Source organism: Ceratosolen solmsi, unplaced genomic scaffold (genome assembly GCF_000503995.2).
Source record: "Ceratosolen solmsi marchali unplaced genomic scaffold, CerSol_1.0 scaffold30, whole genome shotgun sequence".
In the NCBI taxonomy this organism is placed as follows: domain Eukaryota; kingdom Metazoa; phylum Arthropoda; class Insecta; order Hymenoptera; family Agaonidae; genus Ceratosolen; species Ceratosolen solmsi.
Window position 1 is genome coordinate 3,600,541 of NW_011948421.1, and position 20,762 is coordinate 3,621,302.

Below are 20,762 nucleotides of genomic sequence, written 5' to 3' on the forward strand. Positions count from 1 at the left end.
AGAAAAAAAAAAAAAAAAAAAAAAAAAAAAAAAAAAAAAAAAAAAAAAAATCATCCGAAATTGTTAAATGTATAGACAAATTATAACATAACACCGCAAATCTTAGATGACATAAAAAATTTATAACGAAAATTACGTGTAAATAAAATAATTACACGGTAATACTACGTATATATATATATATATATATATATATATATATATATATATTAATAGCACCATACATAATATTAAATCTTTAAACGTAATCTTTGAAATAAAGCAGATCGTAAATGCGTAATTTTGTACAAACGTAATACAGATGTAGAAAGAAATCCCATCCAAACATTTGAAATGCTCGATATTATTTTAACAATCATTCCATATTTTATATACCAATTAACGTATGCCAATGCATAATTCATAACAGTACATTTGAAATTAACATTAATTACGTTTTCCAAATTTTGTGCATTCTATTCTATTAGTAAATAAATACGCACGAAAGCACGTAAAATCATAATGTTCCGATGAATTCAAACTTATTATTTTGAGCGATAGGTCGATAATTTGTAAATTTTCTTTATTAGTCTCTATTAGTAATTTTGATGTAATAAAGAAACTTTATTTTTTATCGTGAAATATTAAATAAAGAATCGCGTCAGCTATATTTTGATACGAGCTCGTAACGAAACACTTAACTTTTCTTTAATGTATTTTCTAATTTATTCATTTTACATATAGATTATTGTAACACAATATGATTAAAATTTTATCTTTATTTTTATTTTATATATATATATATGTATTAATATTAGCAATTTTAATAGGAGACAGCGGATTATAACGACACTGCTTAGCAAAAAATAATCGCCACATAGTATTTTCATAAGCTAGCCTATTGGTTTTTAAATAATTTTTGTTCATTTTCTGATTTAATTGTATATTATCCATACGCGTATTCTCCTTTTTAATACTCCAATTATCCTGTTATATGGCACATATATTTCCAAACATAACTCTCCTTTAAAAATCATTTTTCTTCTGCTTCGCAAGCGCCCGTTTATATTACCTAAGTATTACCCAATTGCTAGCTCACAACTATTTTAATTATTCGCATAAAATATATTTATTGTAATGAAATATTTCATTAATTCGTTCTTTGCTACTTAATTATACGATCTATTGCCGAGTAACTGTTCCAACAATAACTGTGTGTCATGGACTTGTGCGCACTTTTTAAATTAGCATTGCTATGACGTTAGGGAAACATAACCTAGAAAACAAATTTACATATTATTCCGCGATACATTGGCTATTATTTTTTAATACATATTATTTTAAATATTCGTGTTGTTATAGCGAAATGATTTTCAGAAACTTTTGATAAGTATTTAATGTGTGTTTGGCAAGATGGATGAAACTTTAGAAGGTGCATTAGACGCAGCTAGAAGAGCAGTAGATTTTGATAAGAACGAACAATACAGACAAGCTGTTTATTATTATGGCATTGCCATTCAATTGTTACAAAACTTATCAACCGTTCCAGCTTTAGCCGAGAAATGCGTGGAATATCAAGGCAGAATAGTTGAGATACAAAAGACAAGTACATATACAATGGCAATTTGCTTTTAATAATAATTAACTTTTCAATTAAAACTTTTATTCTATTATAATACATGCTCCATTGTTTTCTTTAACTGTCAATTTCTATTGTATATTTAAATAGTTTTAGAGGAGGAAAGAAAAAAAGACGAGCAAGAAACACCTCCTGAAAGTCAGCTCCAGAGATGTAAATTTTTACTTAATCAAGCTCTGGATGCTGATGAGGCAGGTTTTAAAGAAGAAGCTATTAAACTGTACACGAATGCTGCAGAACTTGGATTAAAAGCTGTAAGTAAATAAATTTGTATTTCCTTCAACTAAAATTCTTTCGTTTTTTTTTTCTTTCTTTTTTTCTTTTTTATTTGCCCTTTAAATTATTTTAAATTAACAATTGTTTATAAAATTCCATTGGAATGATATTTTCAGAAAATCACAAGTAACAAAAAAACTAAAATAACAAATTTGGTTCGTCATGCTTTGGACAGGGCGGAATCGTTAAAAGGAATTAAAAAAATTGATATAGAAAGTATTTTGCCAAGTTTACCATCGGTTCCTGAAACTGATCCAACAGGCACACTGACATCCCAAACTCCATCATCATTCGACTCAGGTATATACAAAATATTTACAATTTTATGGGCTACGACTAATTCTCTTATTACGATTAAACTGTATACTCAATATCATCTGTGTATTAATTTGCAAAAATCACAAATTCAATGTAGCATCGCTAAGGCCCGCAAAATCTTATACGCACAGAGGTAATAGCATACATTTGAAAGTAACTGGAGGCAGTGGTAATTATACGGAAGAAGAGAAAAGAGTCCTGTTACACAGTTCCCACATCAATGACCACGAATTTGTGCCTTTTATGAATGTCGATTTATCCGAAAGATTTCAGTATGCCATTCCATTTACCGATAAAGATGGCCTATTAAAATTATCACCAAAACAAAAACCAGATTTTGCACGATGGTGTCGCCCGGAAGAACTGTTTTCAGAACCAAAAATGGTAGTCGGTCACGTAGTAGACTATTACAGTATAAAACAAACAGTAGGTGCTTTTATTTTATTAAAAAATTAATCAAATACATTTGTAATAATTGGACGGTAGGATATTAAGCTTTTTAATATTATTTAGGTTGTATCAGACTGCTCGCTTGTTGCTTCCCTAGCGGTAAGCGCACAGTATGAAAAAAAATTTGGTCGTAGGCTTATCACTTCTATTATATATCCTAAGAATAAAAATAAGGAACCAATTTATAATCCTTTCGGTGAGTACAGAAAATATTGCGTGATAGTATGTCAAAAATAACATTGCCCCTTAAATTAGGAAAGTACATGATAAAACTGCACATTAACGGTATTCCAAGGAAGGTTGTAATAGACGATCTTTTGCCTGTAAGCCGATATAATAAATTATTGTGTTCATATTCAAATAATCGAGGAGAATTATGGATTTCATTGATAGAAAAAGCTTACATGAAAGTAATGGGAGGATATGATTTTCCTGGTTCTAATAGTGTAAATATTTTACGTGCATATTTTAAAAACTTTCGCTACAATACAATCAACAATAATTATATTATGATAGTTATAATCGTATGATAATTGTATTATTATAATTTTAGAATATTGATTTACATGCACTTACTGGGTGGATACCAGAGAGGTGGGCCATAAGACCCAATGAGCTAGACTTTAATAAAGATCATTTGTTTGAGACTATACTTTTACGATTGCATAAAGGGGATGCGTTAATTACTGTATCCACGGGAGAGCTTTCGGATGCTGATGCAGAGCGCACTGGCCTTGTTCCTACGCATGCTTACGCCGTGTTGGATGTTAGAAAAATCGATGTTTGTGTAACAAAATTGATTTCTACATTTTATTATCAATAATTTTAATAATTGTCATGGTTTCAATATCTCCTGTTTGATGTAGGGCGAAAAATTATTACAGTTAAAAAATCCCTGGTCTCATTTAAGATGGCGAGGAAATTATTCTGAACTTGATATGAAACACTGGACACCTGCTTTGAGAGAAGCTTTAAATTATGATCCAGATTCAGCATCTCAATTTGACAATGGTATTTTTTGGATCGATTTTGAAAGTATTTGTCACTTCTTTGACGTCTTCTGTTTCAATTGGAATCCTGAATTGTTTAATTATACTTATTGCATTCACCAGTAAGTTCATCGGTGAATTCCTACACATGCATACATATGATTATGTTGATTAATTTGTTTGTAAGTGTATAAATATTTTACTACTTTTCAGGTCGTGGAAAGCAGGAACGGGTCCTGTAAAGGATGCTTATAACATTGGTGACAATCCACAGTTTTCATTAGAGGTTCAGCCAGATGTAACAGGCACAATTTGGATATTATTGACTAGGCATATTACCGATATAGCCGACTTCCGTGAAAATCAGGAATACATAACGGTCCTTGTCTATAAAAATGATGGAAAAAGAGTGTATTATCGTCGTAAGTACTATCGATTGCTTCCTACTGGTTACACATTATTATTATAACAGCTAATACTATTGATAATTTATCGTTAACATTATACATTATTATCATTATTATTATCATTATCATTATTATCATTGTTGTTGTTCTTGCTGTTGTTGTTGTTGTTGTTGTTGTTGTTGTTATTGTTGTTATTGTTGTTATTGTTAGTATAAATACACTAAATAATATGCAATAAATAAATTATTAGTAACATGGTATTTTGGTCAAATATAATGTCCAAATAATGGATGTAAACAACAATTTACCGAATGAAAATTCTATCAACTCTAAATAGATAAATTATCTATGGCATACATCTATATATATATATATATTTGTCAACTTACTCTGATAAAGTTTTTATATAATTAATTATTGTAGTAATTTATTAATAGCTCCTAGTTATATTTATTTTTATATATATTACGATAACTACATTTTGCTTGTTTTAATAATGTCTGTTTGTAAGGTAGAGTTTTATTTATATATTCGTATCAAATTTATATTGTAATTATTTATGAATTTAAATTTTAATGAATTTTGAATAAATTTTATCATTGTACGCATTTATAGATTATCGCAAATTCGAATTTATTATAAATCTTAATATAGTTATTGTTTTCATATGTGCAACTCTGTGGTCTACATTTTCAATCTCTAATTATAAAAGAATGTATCAAAAAATAATTTTAAGCTCCTATAATATATAAAATATCTTGTTTGGTGCATACATTTATTAAAATTCAAATGTCAAATAGCATTACAAATGTTCTAACCTAAATGTGAATTATAATTTGTACTCTTTATATATAGTAGAATAAATCTGTACAAATGAGTTTAAGAAAACAATTAATGATAATAAATAAGGGTAAATATTTACCCCTAATATAAAGATTTTTTTTTTTTTTTTTTTTTTTTTTTTTTTTTTTTATACCGAATACCGATTAATCGTGATTATTTCATTTAAAAACTAATTAATTGGCGGGGACATTCTTATAATAATTTTGAATTGAATATTATTGTAAATAATTTTACGTATAATTACATTGCTAAATAACACTAATAAAAAAAAAAAAAATCATAAAAGACATTTCTCCTATTCACAATTCGACCTCAACTTTGCTCTTCATTTTTCTTCCATATTCCCTGAAAACCCCTTTTAACAGCTTTTCAAGTTTTAATTTTCTGAATATCAGAAAAGATCGATTATACAAAACGTCTGAATAATGCATTTGTTAAAATTAATGAATAAATAGGTAATATAAAATAATTTAAGCGATTTAAATTTACATTAGAAAGAACTTATTTATCGCTGCCTATTGATTTATAAGAAGACAAATTCGATCGAATAAAAATAATTATTACGGGCAGAAGACGTAGCAGCACTACTTTACTCAATCCTTAGTTTCATAAATGACTTAATATAAACAATATTGAGATTAGAATGCACAAGCGATTCTAATGAATGGCCCGCCGCTGTTAAATGCTTAATTGAGAATAGAAATACAATGAGCACGAACATAATGCAATCTAATCTAAATGTAAGAAGCCCTAAGGCGAATAGGACCAATCAATATATAACAATGCATGCGCATTGCTCGCTAACTATTACATAAAGAAGAAATTTTGCCAAAAAGCATATTTGAATTTATGGCATGAAAATAGAATAGCAGAGTGTGCCAACAGGCTAAAGTTAAAGAGAAGCTAAAAGCTAAAGTAGATTGCACATTTAAGGGAGCAATTGCTGATAATGAGCAGCGGCATACCGATAGAACGTAAAATCTTAAAACTTGGAGCTTCAAAGGTGTTTTAAATGGGCGATAAAAAGAACGGCTTCGCGTTAAAGCCTCCCTCTCCTTTACTCTATTGTGCCCATCAGCTCGCCTCGCTTGACCTTCAATCGTATAAGCTCCCCAGCTTGCTTAACTGAGCAAATCGATGTAGTGTGCATTCGTTAAAACAAAATGTACGCTATCGCTCATATAAATAATAAAGTTAAAAGTTATCGAATAAGCGCGAAGCATTGCCGCCCGACCGTTGCGTCAAGTGGGCATCTCAAATAGATCTCTTTCTCGGAATCTTCTCTTAACGGATCTGCTGGTACAAATTGAGCTCGTATCAGCGGTTTGCCGAACGCACGTTTCCGCTCACATTTTCCCGTCACTCTTGTCCTATTTCGCATTACAGTGGCCATTTATTTAATTCATTTAACTTATTGGTGAAGAATTATAGTATTTTTCTGAGAATTAAGCTAAAGAAAAAATGCAGAGGACAAAGAAGCAAAAGTTAAATTAATTCATTTCTAAATCTTTGAGCTTGGTGATGTTAAATGTAATTGTATGATGCATATTTTTTTTTTTTTTTTTTTTTTTTTTTTTTTTTTTTCCTAATCATAAATTAATTAATAAATTATACGATTGTCTTTGATAAAGGTGCACTTTTTAATTTGTAATTTTTATAAAATTTGATGGTGGATTTACGTCGATTGATAATATGTGCTAAGGACTCATTCGATTTATAATTGAATTTTTAAAAAAAGTTTTCCAATGATTGTAAATACTTATATGCATAACAACAACAACCACACAACGGACACATCACCACCACCACCACCACCACCACCACCACCACCAACAACAACAACAACGGCGACGATAATAATAACAATAATGATAACAACAACAACTACAATAATAATAATAATAATAATAATAATAATAATAATAATAGTAATAATAGTAATAATAGATTGTTCATCATTATAATGAGTGACAAACTTATTGTTCGTTTAATGTCTATGGTAGACTTTATTTTTCTTACTCCTAACTAAGCTAAACTACATATAAAATCTTATTTGTTTCGCCCTTCTTTCCAATGTCATTACACTAAAAAAAAAAAAAAAAAAAAAAAAAAAAAAAAAAAAAAAAAAAAAAAAAATATGCATCATACAATTACATTTAACATCACCAAGCTCATAAGTGCAAAGCATGAAAAAATTCTATTATGACATGTAATATTTTTTAGTTCTTAAAAACTTTGGAGCTGTGATATATAATACTACGAATCGTATTTTACTAAGATTTATTTTTTATTATGTAAACAAAAAACTATATAGGAGGAATGCCTTGAATATACTATGCACTGAGTAAAAGTAACATAAGTAATTGATATAAAGAAATAACTTAAAATTTTTCAAATTGGAAATGTTTGTCTAATTATTAAGCGTATTATCTTTATGATATAAATTTGCTGCAGATGATCCACCACCTTACATCGATGGAATAAGAATAAATAGTCCACATTATTTATGTAAAATTAAACTTGGGCACAATCATAATAAACGCTATACTCTCGTGATATCGCAATATGAAAAGATAAATACTATTTATTACACACTTCGAGCTTATGGAACTTCTCCATTTATATTACGGAAAATAGCAGAGCCTTATAAATATGAGAAAGAGGTACGGGAAAATTTTATTTCGTTAGATTATTACAACAAAAAATCCATTCCTTCAACTATTTCATCGAATCAAATTATTTTTCAAAATCTTGCTTGTTAATGGCATAATTAATAATTAGTTTGCCGGGAATTTTTAATATCGACACATAAAATCATAAATAACAAAAAAAAAAAAAAAAAAAAAAAAAAAAAAAAAAATGAAGATATTTTAATTTTACTGCCATTACTTATCTATACAATATGTAAAATAATTTTTCCTCATTAAAACTGGAAAAAAATATATTAAGATAAAAGTAGTAATTTTATTTGCAATATTCTTCATAACAAATCATATATTATTCTACATGATTTACATCACAACATTACATTAGAGATATCAAAAACATTGATAACTTAGTGCTATGTTAAAATTATAGTTACATTTTCAAGATTTATCAAAACTTTCGATCTTAATAACAATTGTACCAATTGTTCGAGTCGAGAGCAACGATATGTTAATAAAAAATTTATATCAGATCACAGATGGCCAGTGGAAAGGGGCTAGCGCTGGTGGATGCAGCAACCATATTGCAACATTTATTAATAACCCTAGATACCAACTGATCATAGAAGGTTCAAGTAACAATAATTGGTTACTCGTAATATTGAAGGGTCCTAAGCAATATGAAATTGGCTTCGAAATTTTAACGGTAGTTTTGAACGATCCAGAAGCGACCACCGCTTTTAAAAGTAAAAATTCTGGCCCTTTTCGGTAGGTATTGTCAATCCGCGCCAACACCATTGCTCGACATTTTATTCTAAAGTTTCAAATTTATTTTACACATTTAATTCCAGATCTGGTTTTGTTTATTTGGAAATGGATGATGTACCGGCAGGTACCTATCACGTGATTCCGTCTACATTTTTACCAGGACAAGAAGGCCCCTTTTTCTTAACTTTCAAATCATCCTGCAATATGCAGCTCAGCCGTCTTCAATAGCCGTTTTTCGCAAATGCTTATACTACTAATAAATAAGTAAATGCCTTGACAAAAGAAAAGGGAACACGACAATGCAGAGCTGCTACTAATAATAAGAGTGTAAATATGTTCGACGCACACATTTTCTTCGTAACAATGTAAACAGATGTACACAGCTATTTTCCAACCAAAGCTAATATTCGATATTGATAATAGAAAGTAAAAAATGGAAATAAGAAAATAAGAAAATAAGAAAAAAAAAAAAAAAAAGAAAAAAAAAAAAAAAAAAAAAAAAAAAAGAAAAGAAACAAAGAAAAACCAGCAACTCGCTCCTCCCCGTAGTTTTGTAAGAGCGGGCGGTCCGTAAAATTCGTGATCGCGATGATTTGCCCAAACCATGACAATAATACAACGTTGTATTATCCAACAACAACCTCGAAACGGTTGGAGTATTGTGAGGAAAAGCTATCGTCATGGGCGCCGCGGCGAAGGGAGGGAACCGAGGAAGTGGCGTACGAAAAGTGGACAAGCGTAATAACGGTCGAATTTGAAAAAATGGACAAGCTGAGCTCGGGCCCGGACGACGAATCAGCGGCGAATGAGCGCCGACTTCCGGTACGTAGACGATGCTTTTCCGAACGCCGCCGTCATCAGCATCGTTGACGCCGCCTTGAGAAAAGTCTTCTTCGAACTCGAGGCGTCATACATAGTGCATAGTTTTTCATTGCGCTCCGTCGCATCGGGAAAGAGAATTTATCTGCTATTTGTATCAGCGTCTAACGCTATCGCCACACCGCCACCGTCACCTTATCCTTCATCGTCACCGCCGCCGACGCCGCCGTCGCCACTACCACCACCGTCGCTGCCGCCGCTGCTGCCGCTGCCGTCGCTGCCACCGCCACCGCTGCCGCTGCCGCTGCCGCTGCCGCTACCGCTGCCGCCGCCGCCGCTGCCGCCGCCGCCGCCGCCGCCGCCGTCGCCGCCGCTAGTATCGCCACCACCCGTACGCCGCTCATCGTTCGCCGCCCACCGCTGCAACCGCTGCCGTCGCCGTCGCCGTCGCCGTCGCCGTCGCCGTCGCCGACACGCACCGCAGCACACGCACACAGACGCGCGAGCTCACTGAATTTCAAATAGCTTATGAAATTGACAAAAGCATAGCGCCATATTGCCTGCTTGTGTTTGATTGCCGTTGTGGCGTGTGCTCGACTAATTTCATCGTAATTCGTAACAATGGGAGACAACCAGGTGAGTTTTTGTGTCATTGAATTCGTCGGAACGGTGAATGTCCGTCGTTATTATCGGCGCTCGGCCGTCCGGCGTATTTTCACTTGCATTTAACTGCTTTATAACCTTTGCGCGTGTCTGCAGGAACAGAAACCCGATTCCGGCCCAGGCGACGCGAATTCTGAGTACATCAAGCTCAAAGTTGTGGGAAACGTGAGTTAATATTATACACCAGCGGCAGACTACGCTTTATCTGCATCCTTTTAACCCCGACACTCTTCCACGCTTCTCATCATGCATTTTTTTTCTTTTTACGTCCCCACACAGGATAGCAATGAAATCCACTTTAGGGTAAAAATGACTACGCAAATGGGTAAACTCAAGAAATCCTACAGCGATCGTGTGGTAAGTTACGTTTTCATCCATCTTACATCAATCGTAAACCTTTCCACTTTCAACAATACTTTCTCTTAAATTTCTACCATTAAACAACTTCTTTTTAATTAGCCTTAACCTCGTGTTTTTGTACTCTATGATCCTTCGATAGGGAGGGTGTATTCGGGAAGGCGGGAAATTTTATTATTCCCTATTGTAGTATATCGTCATTGTCATGTAATTTTTAGGGTGTACCTATGACATCGCTCAGGTTTCTGTTTGATGGTAAAAGAATCAACGACGATGAAACACCAAAGCAGGTAACTACAAGCTTTTTTTGTTTATTAAAGATTTTATTTTACTTGCGTCGATACTGCTTGTAATTTGTTGCCTTCTTGCTGCTATTGAGATTGGTTTATAAATTAAATTTACACAGCCTATTATTAAATTGCATTGATTAACCGATAGGTCATTATTTCAAGCTAATTACTACAATTTAGAATGCCAATGCACAATTATTCTTCCTTTATAAGTTTTTATTTAAAGATAATTTGTTTATTAGAATTTGCTTCAAATAACAATTAATTCTACGCATGCATGCTTGTATATTTAACGTACGACTGATTGATGTGAAAGATTATTTATAAATTCTTGTTTATTATTAAATGGTGAATTTTATTAAAGTAATGGTATGTCGAGGATAAGTAAGCTGTCCACTGTTTTTACTCTAAAAGTTTTCGTTATGTTTTAAAAATGCATTAATTTAAGATATTTAATTTATACGTTATTAGAAAGTATTTTTTTTTTAAATTATATATAAAAATATGATACAAATATTATTTCCATATCTATGAAATATATAAATGAATTCAGCGATTGATTATTAGTTTTGAAAACAAATTGTAATTATATTATTTATGCAGTTCAATAAATCACAAAATATTAATGGAATATTTACCGCATCGTATAGTTACTAATCGATTGTGCAGAGACACGCTATCAAGTAGTATCGTGCACAGTGTGATTTCATCGAACGATTATAAAATAGAAAATATACAATTTTATTAATTTAAAAGTTTAATGTTTTTAATATAGTAAATATATCGATGAAAATATAATTGTGAACGGCATAGCGGTATAACAACTAAAATGAAATATAAATTTACAAGCGAAATTCAGTCTGTAATTACATGGAATTTTTTTACTCTCTAATCGATCAGCCTCATACTAAATATATATAACTATTGGTTCGATTAATATTAAATTACAACTGCGCATGTGCATTAAACTATCTTTGGCCACCAAAGTAACTATTGAAAATTGACTAAAGATCAAATTTAAATAAAATTTCAAATCCGTAGCATGAAAATATCATTATATTTAATATTATAAATCTTCAAATCTGTATTTATCTTTGTGTTTACAATTTTTCTAGCTTGAAATGGAAAACGATGATGTTATTGAAGTATATCAGGAGCAGACAGGCGGTCTATACTGGGAACACTAAGAAGTTATAATAGAAAGCCATATATTTTGGTTTTATTATTTTCTAAAAGTGAAAGTGGCTAATGTCAGGATAATATGGAAAAGAACACATTTTTTTCATTGAAGACATGTATTTAAAAATCTTAATGTAATTTGATGATTTTCATATAAGTAATCTGGAGTGGTGTTTTACATTCCCATTGTACACAAACAGATCATAATTACTGTTTTCATAAGCCATACGCATTCATTCATCATTAAAAACAAAAGTCAGATGTCAAAGTTTAATTTAGAAAATTTTCAACTTCTTTCTACCAGTGTACTTCAAATTTTCAATAAGACTTCCTTTAATATTTATACCGTGGAGAATGGTATGTAAGAATTCTAATGCTTGGTAACATTGTCAATCCGAATTACTTAAACACCACCTGATTTACCACTGTATAAGAATTGATGGTAGTCTATTAATTAAATTAATGAAACCTGCGCATTTTTAGATTTAAGTTTAATTGATTATTCAAATGTTTTTTTTTTTTTTTTTTAGTAATTAATCATTCACAATGTTATTAAAAAAACAGCGAATATTTGATGATGTGAACTAGCTTGAACAAAAATATTGCATTCAGATTATAAACGCAATTAATAAAAGTAAACTTACCTTTTCTTTTCACGCGTATAATTTTAAAGATAAATCGTACATTATAAGTTTTGATTTACTTTTTTTTTTTTAACAGCAAAAATAGATTTATATAATATTTAATGTCTTATTACTTTTCCTTTTCATGAAATGTAGCGTTGCATCGTTTTTTTTTGTTTGGTTTTTTTTTTTTTTTTTTAATATATAATGTAACAAAATTACATTTCTGTCCAGGCAAAACATACAATTTTACCTTTATCATTATATTGAAATTGAATTTTTTTTTTTTTTTTTTTTTTTTCCCCCCCCCCCAAATATTTAAGTACTAATTGAAAGTCCAGAACATTGTAAAAACTAAGTAGATGCAATATTCAATTATAAATACAAGTGGTGATAAATTTGCTCTCATTGTCGATTATTGTGTAGCGACTTAAGTACCAAAGTTTTAACGATCATTTAAGTTTGTAATCAAATATTAAAGTTTTTCTAAAAATAATCATGTATATGTCAGATAGTTTAAGTTAACAGTGTATTCATCTTACAATAGAAAAAAGAAAGAGAAAATAAATTCTGGACAAAACAATTTCTTTTATTTATTGGTATTTTTATGAAAATAAGTCTTCTTTCAGTTTCTTAAAGGATGTATTGTTACAATAAATAAATAATTAACATAATACTTTTGGTACAATAGCGTTTTATTTTTTTACTTTTTAAAACACAATATTAATTTCATCGTATCGTTCTATTACTTACGTTCAATGATTTAGCAGATCTATTATAAACTTTTTAATATGATAAAATATTATATACTTAGACAAAAACATTTCTAAATAAAAAAAATTTCCAGAATAACTTTGTGTAAGTTATGTACATGTGGTTAATTCGCAATTGGCCGAGGCTACAATTTGCACCGCGGCAGTCCTTGCGCCTATACATATTTACAATATCGAATTATAAGTCGTAAAGTATTACGAACTTTTTTCTCGCAAAAATAAGGAGTGTTATATTCTGATGAATCTTTCTAAAATTTATATGATGGACAACTGGTGTACAGCATAATTTTTCTTACATTATGGTGTGAGTACATATTTTCTCGTCCAACACGTTTGAAAGTTATACGTACACAGCCTATTTTTAACCTTTTCAATGGTCCTTTCCTTTCGAAAATCAAACAATTATGAGTAAATCACTCTACTACAGTCACCTTAATAACTGAGATATAATAGTTTTTGTATCAGATTAAATTTGATTAAAAACTACAGAAATTTTAAGCAAATAAAAATACAACAAATTATTCAAAACTTTTTGATGAAGTTTTGTTAGAAGGAAAAAAGAAGAAAAATATCCTGCTAAACAATACCTCGAAAATTATTATTAAAGAGTATTTTTTTTTACTGCAGGTTTAAAGTTCTAACGCTTCGCTGTTCGTAATGATCTCGCAGTACTCTTAACATATAAATATAATGTTTAAAAGACATCAGTCTATTCCTTTCACTATTATAGCAGCATAATTTTTACAAAATATTGTATCGACTGTACTAATAATCGAATTACTTTACATATCAACCACATATGAAAAAAAGCAAGTACAAATTTATCGATAATCTGCAAAAGAGAAAAGAAAATTCAACGTGTCTAGCAAACGAATTTCATCGTAAGTTTTTTGTTACTTCAAGTTCTACATACTATGTATTTTTATTAGGATTTATAACCATACAGAGTCTTAAATAAAACAGTGATTTAAAATATAATTTTTGCTAGACATTATTTCCAAAAGCGTCACTATAAAAATTTCGTCGCGATTAATACTTTCAATTAACATATTAAGCCTACATTTATTATTTTATCTATTTTTTGCCTCAGAATAAATATAATATCTATATGCCATCAGAGGGATTTATTAACTTTTAAAGCATTGTGAACATTGGCGAGGCATTGGGCCGTAACTCGAAATTTTAATATTACTTCAGATGGATTGGTTTTTATTTTAATGGGTCACAGTGCATCTCGATGTCCGACCCAAGTCTTCTTCGTGTGATCGAATCTGTGGGCCAGCCATTGTTGTTCCAATAGTTGATATCTGTCCTGACTTAGATAAAGAGGCTTTCCCCGTCTGTTTTTAATAGATTTTCAATTAAAACAATATTGTATATTAAAATTTTAATAAAATATTATAAACATACTTTAAATCCCTATCTTCCTCTTCAAAATCATCAAGATATAAAGATCCCCATAAGCAAGCTCTCCTTCCTCGAATCACAACGACATAAGTCGAAGTCACGACTAAAAATATACCTGTTCCGCCACCACAATCTATAGAATGCTACAAATTGAAATGAATTTCAATTGATTTTTTATAAAAGTTTCAGCATTGAAAGATTTTTTTTTGTTTTGTTTTGTTTTTTTTTTTTTTTTTTTTTTTTTTTTGAAAAATTCAACTAACCTGAACGGCTTCAAAAACATTTGATTGTTTACAACAATTTTGCTTCAAACACACAATTGTACCGCATAACAAGCACACACTTATTTCTTGTGGCACAGAATGGCACTGGCGGCACTGTCGTTCATGATAGTACTAAAATAGTAATAATTACTACATTATACCAGAAATATATATATATATATATATATATATATATATATATATATATATATGCATATGTATATATGTATATGAGCCAAATTAAAAAAAAAAAGACTCAAATATTCAAACGTTCCCTTACTGTAAAGATTTTTTCATACTCTCTTGGAAGACTGAGTAATTTTGGCATATGCCATGATATATGCTGATCAATGATTAAGCTTCTGGCAGCAATTTCACTATGACTGACAAAGGCACCAAACTGATCGAACCAAAGCCTTGGTACAGAAACGGACACATCCTCGTTTTGCCAGTTTAATACTACCGATGCATTAAAGCAATTCCAGTCCATACCCTCGGTTACTAATTCCAAATAATAAACAAGCCTTACAAATTCAGTTTCGGGAGAACGTATTAAAGGTATCGGCTGCTCGTATAAGTGATGTCGAAGCAGTGTTGCCACTCGCAGAAAAGGCAAGCACAATGTTTGAATCTAAGAGACACATTACAATTATAATTAATCGATTAAGTAAATCAGTCAAATCATTTAAATGGAAATTTTCGAATATGATGATTGAAATGGTGCTTATTTACCTGCTGCTCAATTACGTGGCTTCTTATCTTGGCATGATTCGTTGCTGAAGTTGACGTTGCATCGTCATTGTGATAAAGCTCACTATCACGGAAATAGGTGATTACAGTTCGTAAAATAGCCTCTGAAGTTGTCGGACATGATCGATCATTTAACATTCCTCGACCAATGATAGCGCTTCTTTCAGCTTGCGTTAAGCCGCAACTAATTTGTAATACAACTTGGTAGTACAATAAATTATACAAAACTTTCACCACGGCGGAAAAGTATGCTGCAAAATTTTATCCCATGTTATCATAACGAAAACTAATTGTCACTTGATACAGAGCCTAGTTCCACTTACTTTGATCTAAATGAAGTGGCAACAACAGTATAAATTGAATAAGTAGAGCAGTTGGATCTCTTAGCAGTAATGGAACTTCTCCTTCTTGGCCTGTAAGAGCTAATTGTGGAACTGGGTCTAAGGGTAACCCCGATAATTGTTGCCATGTATGGTGAACAGGCCATGTCGTTAACACCCTTGCATGAACGGCTAACACATATAGCAGTGCAACTGTATAAACAATCAAGTTATTATTATAAATCGTTATCAATTCTTTAATACTCTGCAATCATCAAAGCACGTACCTATGCACTCACGCTTCGGTGTGAGAGGAATCGTTGTAGGTGGTGGTATGCAAAGTGAACCACCCCGCTGTACAAGCTCGACTTCGAAATTAGTACGCGCCACGGATGTAACAAAAAGGAACAGATTTTGATGACTAGTACTCCAGTTTTTTTGTTTGTATTTCAAATAAGTAGAGCTTGTCATGTCTTCCATTGCCTTTCCCATTGCCATCGCTAAATTCGATGTAACCTAAAAATAACAATTTCATATTTACACTGCTATATTAATTATATATATATATATATATATATATATATATATATATATATATATATATATATATATATATATATATATATATATACTTATGTATCAATATGCTTACTAATTTTTATAAAAGAAAAATAAATAGAACGCTACTTACGGGACTTCGTTGAATTTCTTTCAGAAAATTATTGAGCTCCAGGAGTATTGTTTCAGGTGACGAATGACGAGAGCACACAACCGCTGAGCACTCGCCTAATTGAGGCGATAAAGGAAGAACGGAATTAGCCAATTGTCTACACAAAGGACAATTATATTCTCCTCTATCCACAGCCAGATTTTGTTGCCTTTGTGAACTACGAAGTGATTGTAAGTACGATTTAAGACAGTCTAGGTGCAAATGGTGACCACAAGTTTGCACGTGAACACCTCCTTCCCAGCCCAAATTTAACGATATTAACCATGAAAGCTGTTTAAAACACATTTAATATTATATAATTTGACACAATTCATTACTAAATATATTACAATATATTACTAAGTATGTATACCGTATCAAACGATCGATTTAATTCATCTATCCGGTAATCGAAGTGAGCTCCACGAGTGTCGTCATTCGGTTGTCGAATCGGTGGATCATCATCGGATGTAGGGAGTGTTAAACGCTCGGGATGTTGACGTTCATGACCTATCACGCTAGTTGCCTAAAATTCGTTAAATTATAAATTTATGTATTTGCGCTGGTAATTTTACATCTCTCACGATCGAACATATAATAAGAAAATACTATTCAATTCTTACTTGAACTAATACTACTAAACCCATTGGCTTATCTTCGCTACTCGGTGTCGTTTGATTACAGATAACGCAATCGTATTCTTTTTTGCTTGCCATTTTGGTTTGACCCTCGTCCGAATCCCAGTCCATAACAAATCCGTCTGCGTCATCTATACATAAATCGTATTCCATATAGAAGGAATATTGAAATCGTTTCATTTAATAGTTGAGAGAGAGAGAGAGAGAGAGAGAGAGAGAGAGATAGAGAGAGAGAGAGAAAGACTATATCGTAAGGATAATACAGTCACTGACCAGATTCCATAGCCTTCTCCATAAATAATTTTTGTTTGCTAGCAAATTCAGCCATCAGTTTTTGCTGCCTTTCCCTAGCACGCCGACGCCTTTCCTCCTTCTCGCGATTTTCCCGTTCCCTCTGCTCTTCCTCGCAATCTTGCATTCGCGGCCATAATCTATTTCTCGAATCAATAATGTTTTCCCGACACATTGGATCTAAATTGGCTATTTTCTTCAACAGCTGCGAGATGAAGAACGGCCCGTCACCGATTCTCGACTCGATGGCCGGAGCCGATGTGTCCATACTGCTTCCAGCCTCCGCCTCCAAAAACTCTTCCGGATTATAACTGTCTGGCACTCCGGACAATTGAGAATGTAATTTCAGTAGTAGAGAAATTATGCTCTCTCCAACTCGTACCATTTGCGGTTGCGCAGCTCCAGTCTAGTTTGTAATAAGCGTACATGTATTATGTACATGCGCAATATTTTATACCAAGCGTACGCCGCATATTATATTAATCGAATGAAACAGAATATTTTTATTTCAAACTTACTTGTGGATCTCTTCGTCTGAAGTGCTTATGAGAATTAGATGTCGAAGGTACAATTTCAATCGACGTTGATTCAGTATTATTGAGCCTTGAAATGATAGAATTAACGAAGACCATTTCATTGCCAGCCAAAACGGCGGGACGTGGAATAGTCGGTGGAAGCGCGGGTTGACTATTCATTTCATTTGCTTTAATTAGAAAAATCACAATTCAAGATATATATATATATATATATATATATATATATATATAATAAAAAACATAAATAAAAAAAAAAAAAAAAAAAAAAAAAAAAAACCGGAAAGGACCAAACAAATATTAATTACGACGTTATAATGTACTCTATAAAATACACCAGGCAGTATGTCGAATAAATTAATAATTGAAAAAGCAAGCAGATTATCAAACGCATACAAACACACGAATGTAGGAGAAATTATTTTGTCGTTGTATACGTACTGTTTGGTGTAGGATGTGATTCGAGGGCAAATACCGTGGATTCCTCGGTAGATGGTGGCAGTGCTCTTGACAAAGGTAATAAATCATCTTCGCTATCGTCGCGTGGTATGGCGACTACCCTGTCTTCCGGTACATATGTAATACCGTATTCGACTACGTAAAATAATAAAACATTAAACGAGAGCGTTCTTAACCCGTTGCAATCTGCTTATTAAGAAGGCGATTGAGAAGAGAGGATACCAATTGCAAAAATTTGCTAAAACTTAAAGGCGTTTCGATTCTATCGTCCAAAAGTAAGTTACAAGCAGTAAGTTACAAATTCAATTTACAAGTAAATTACATTATAATGATTAAAAATCGCGTAACTAATAAATATAGGCCTTCGTCGTTGACTAATTCTAAAAAATAATTGAAAATGACATATACCGCTAGTTGTGGGTAAAGCTGACAAAGAGGCAGCATCAGTAGTGCTGTCGTCGGGTACGTCATTGTTATCCGATGACGACGGCAGAGCAAGTACACCACCGCTGGAACTTTCGTCGGCGCTGTCGTTCAACATTGTCACCTCGGTCATTTCACCTTGTATTTCCCATTCAAATTCACCTACAATGTAAAGCCAAATATTTATACCGTGAGCACAAATTGCAATTGACATTAGAAATGCATGGAGGAATTCAAACAAAGCCATTACTGTCAGAGCTGCTCTGTTCTGGTTCTTGGATCAACACGACCCTAGGTATCAGAGTTCTCAAATTTTCCGAAAGATTATTATTTTTGAACCAACCACTCAAGTCCATGTCTTTAAAGACATGTGGCGCTCCGCCGCCGCTATTATATTGACACACGGGATGAGTCTATACGTTTGAAAAATTAAGCAGTCATTAACGCTGCATTCGAGTGCAATTATTATATTAAGGCCATTAATGCTGTTAATATTAAACTTACAGATTTATCGGGGATTTCGGCGGATACTACGGCCATTTCTAAAAGATATATGGCTAAGGCGATTATGTGCTCGGATATATTTTGTCCATTGACCGCCTTATAAAGTATTACGAAAATCATTGCGTGAAATACTTTGGAGCGAAGTACAAGCCGTGGATCGTCGTAGTCCGCGGAAACGGGTGCAGGATGACGAAATGGAGGCCAGGGTGTAGCATTGGCTTTTAATTTACCAGACTGCTTTACGCTGTAATGCACGTTACATTCAATTTTTAAACGTCCAAATTTAATGGTCGTAATGCATATGTAGACAAGACATAAAAATATTCTTACTATGTTGTAAATCGATCCATTGATACTTGAAAGTCCTTTCTTTGTACGGCTCTAAGTAAAACGTGTAATGGATCGAACAATTCATCCCAAACACGTGGTTTTGGACCGTACATGCCTTGTTGCATGTTTCCACTAGCTTCTAGATTCGGCGCTCTGTAATGTGCTACCTAATATTTACCAACAAATAATTAAGAATGTTGAACATTTATTTTATTTAGTAATGCGGTCGAGTTCTCGTAAAATACCTGTCGAATATTTAGATTCGAATGACATACCTCTGCTAAAACAGATTCAAAATCTCGATTTTGAGTAGTGCCACAGCGTTCTGGCATCAATTCCATTAACTGGCTATGAGTTTTATCAGCTATACATAACAATGTTACCATTTCTAAGCATGACATTTCGGGATCGGAAAGACCTATTATTAAGCCAATGGATTTTTATGAATTATCAATTAGTATTAATCAGGCTTATAGCTAATACGGTACGGTATAAAAATGTTATTTTCTATTTGTAAAAAACATTATTTTTTTCACAGTGTGCACGAGAAGGAAATTTCCGCGTGATAATTGTACGGGTTATTTAAAAGGTTTTGACGTATTAGAGGTTTTTTCCCCTTTAATAAGAAACTTGCCTAAATTGGTTCGAACATTCACTAATGTTGCCAAAAAAGTCAAACAGCTCTCTAACATTGAGGTATCATGTTCACCTTCGAGATACTCATTTTGCGGTGCATGATAACGACTTAAGCTCATCCACTCCTTAACATGAAACCTAAAAATTGAAATTAATGAAATAGAAAAAAAATGAAATATTTACTTTAAATGTCACACATACGTATGTATCTACATATATGTAATTCAAATTACTTTTCAATTATTGTTGCCAAGAAAACGTCGGGTTGTAATTGGGTAGCGCATATTTGTAATAAATACAGATCGGCATCCACCATTGAATTACAGAAATTGCATTGAATGTAAGTCATTGCTTGTCCTCTTATTTGCAATCCATTACGTACCCATAAATTATTCAAGATTTCATAAAATGCCACCTATATACAACAACAACAAAAACAAAAAAAAACAAAAAAAAAACAAAAAAAAACAAAAAAAAAACA

At 32.1% G+C, this 20,762-nt stretch overlaps 3 protein-coding genes across 3 annotated transcripts in view; 2 read left to right on the forward strand and 1 right to left on the reverse strand.

Moving 5' to 3' along the window:
• The first annotated feature begins 1,289 nt into the window (after positions 1–1,289).
• Positions 1,290–8,781, forward strand: LOC105361353 (calpain-7). Its single transcript, XM_011498500.1, has 12 exons — positions 1,290–1,585; positions 1,709–1,872; positions 2,011–2,194; positions 2,310–2,638; positions 2,726–2,858; positions 2,918–3,108; positions 3,216–3,443; positions 3,529–3,773; positions 3,865–4,073; positions 7,356–7,564; positions 8,079–8,314; positions 8,398–8,781. The coding sequence occupies exons 1-12, from the start codon at positions 1,393–1,395 to the stop codon at positions 8,540–8,542; spliced, it is 2,466 nt and encodes an 821-aa protein (XP_011496802.1). The 5' UTR covers positions 1,290–1,392; the 3' UTR covers positions 8,543–8,781.
• Positions 8,782–9,576: 795 nt separating this feature from the next.
• Positions 9,577–11,896, forward strand: LOC105361354 (small ubiquitin-related modifier). The gene is made up of 5 exons (XM_011498501.1): positions 9,577–9,769; positions 9,893–9,961; positions 10,076–10,153; positions 10,372–10,443; positions 11,559–11,896. Exons 1-5 carry the CDS (start codon positions 9,755–9,757, stop codon positions 11,628–11,630), a joined length of 306 nt encoding a protein of 101 aa, XP_011496803.1. The 5' UTR covers positions 9,577–9,754; the 3' UTR covers positions 11,631–11,896.
• A 2,195-nt stretch (positions 11,897–14,091) lies between these two features.
• Positions 14,092–20,762, reverse strand: part of Ubr3 (Ubr3 ubiquitin ligase) — a 23,834-nt gene continuing 17,163 nt past the window's right edge. The window contains exons 10-29 of the mRNA XM_011498505.1: positions 20,515–20,696; positions 20,280–20,419; positions 19,921–20,063; positions 19,646–19,812; positions 19,316–19,559; positions 19,062–19,224; positions 18,797–18,973; positions 18,371–18,523; positions 17,915–18,099; positions 17,379–17,802; positions 17,091–17,236; positions 16,841–16,993; positions 16,450–16,758; positions 16,046–16,274; positions 15,762–15,971; positions 15,421–15,689; positions 14,969–15,319; positions 14,689–14,820; positions 14,429–14,568; positions 14,092–14,358 (exon numbers count right to left, since the gene is read on the reverse strand). Coding sequence (XP_011496807.1) covers positions 14,241–14,358; positions 14,429–14,568; positions 14,689–14,820; positions 14,969–15,319; positions 15,421–15,689; positions 15,762–15,971; positions 16,046–16,274; positions 16,450–16,758; positions 16,841–16,993; positions 17,091–17,236; positions 17,379–17,802; positions 17,915–18,099; positions 18,371–18,523; positions 18,797–18,973; positions 19,062–19,224; positions 19,316–19,559; positions 19,646–19,812; positions 19,921–20,063; positions 20,280–20,419; positions 20,515–20,696 — 4,035 coding nt within the window. The 3' untranslated portion in view covers positions 14,092–14,240. The remainder of the gene's footprint in view (positions 14,359–14,428; positions 14,569–14,688; positions 14,821–14,968; positions 15,320–15,420; positions 15,690–15,761; positions 15,972–16,045; positions 16,275–16,449; positions 16,759–16,840; positions 16,994–17,090; positions 17,237–17,378; positions 17,803–17,914; positions 18,100–18,370; positions 18,524–18,796; positions 18,974–19,061; positions 19,225–19,315; positions 19,560–19,645; positions 19,813–19,920; positions 20,064–20,279; positions 20,420–20,514; positions 20,697–20,762) is intronic.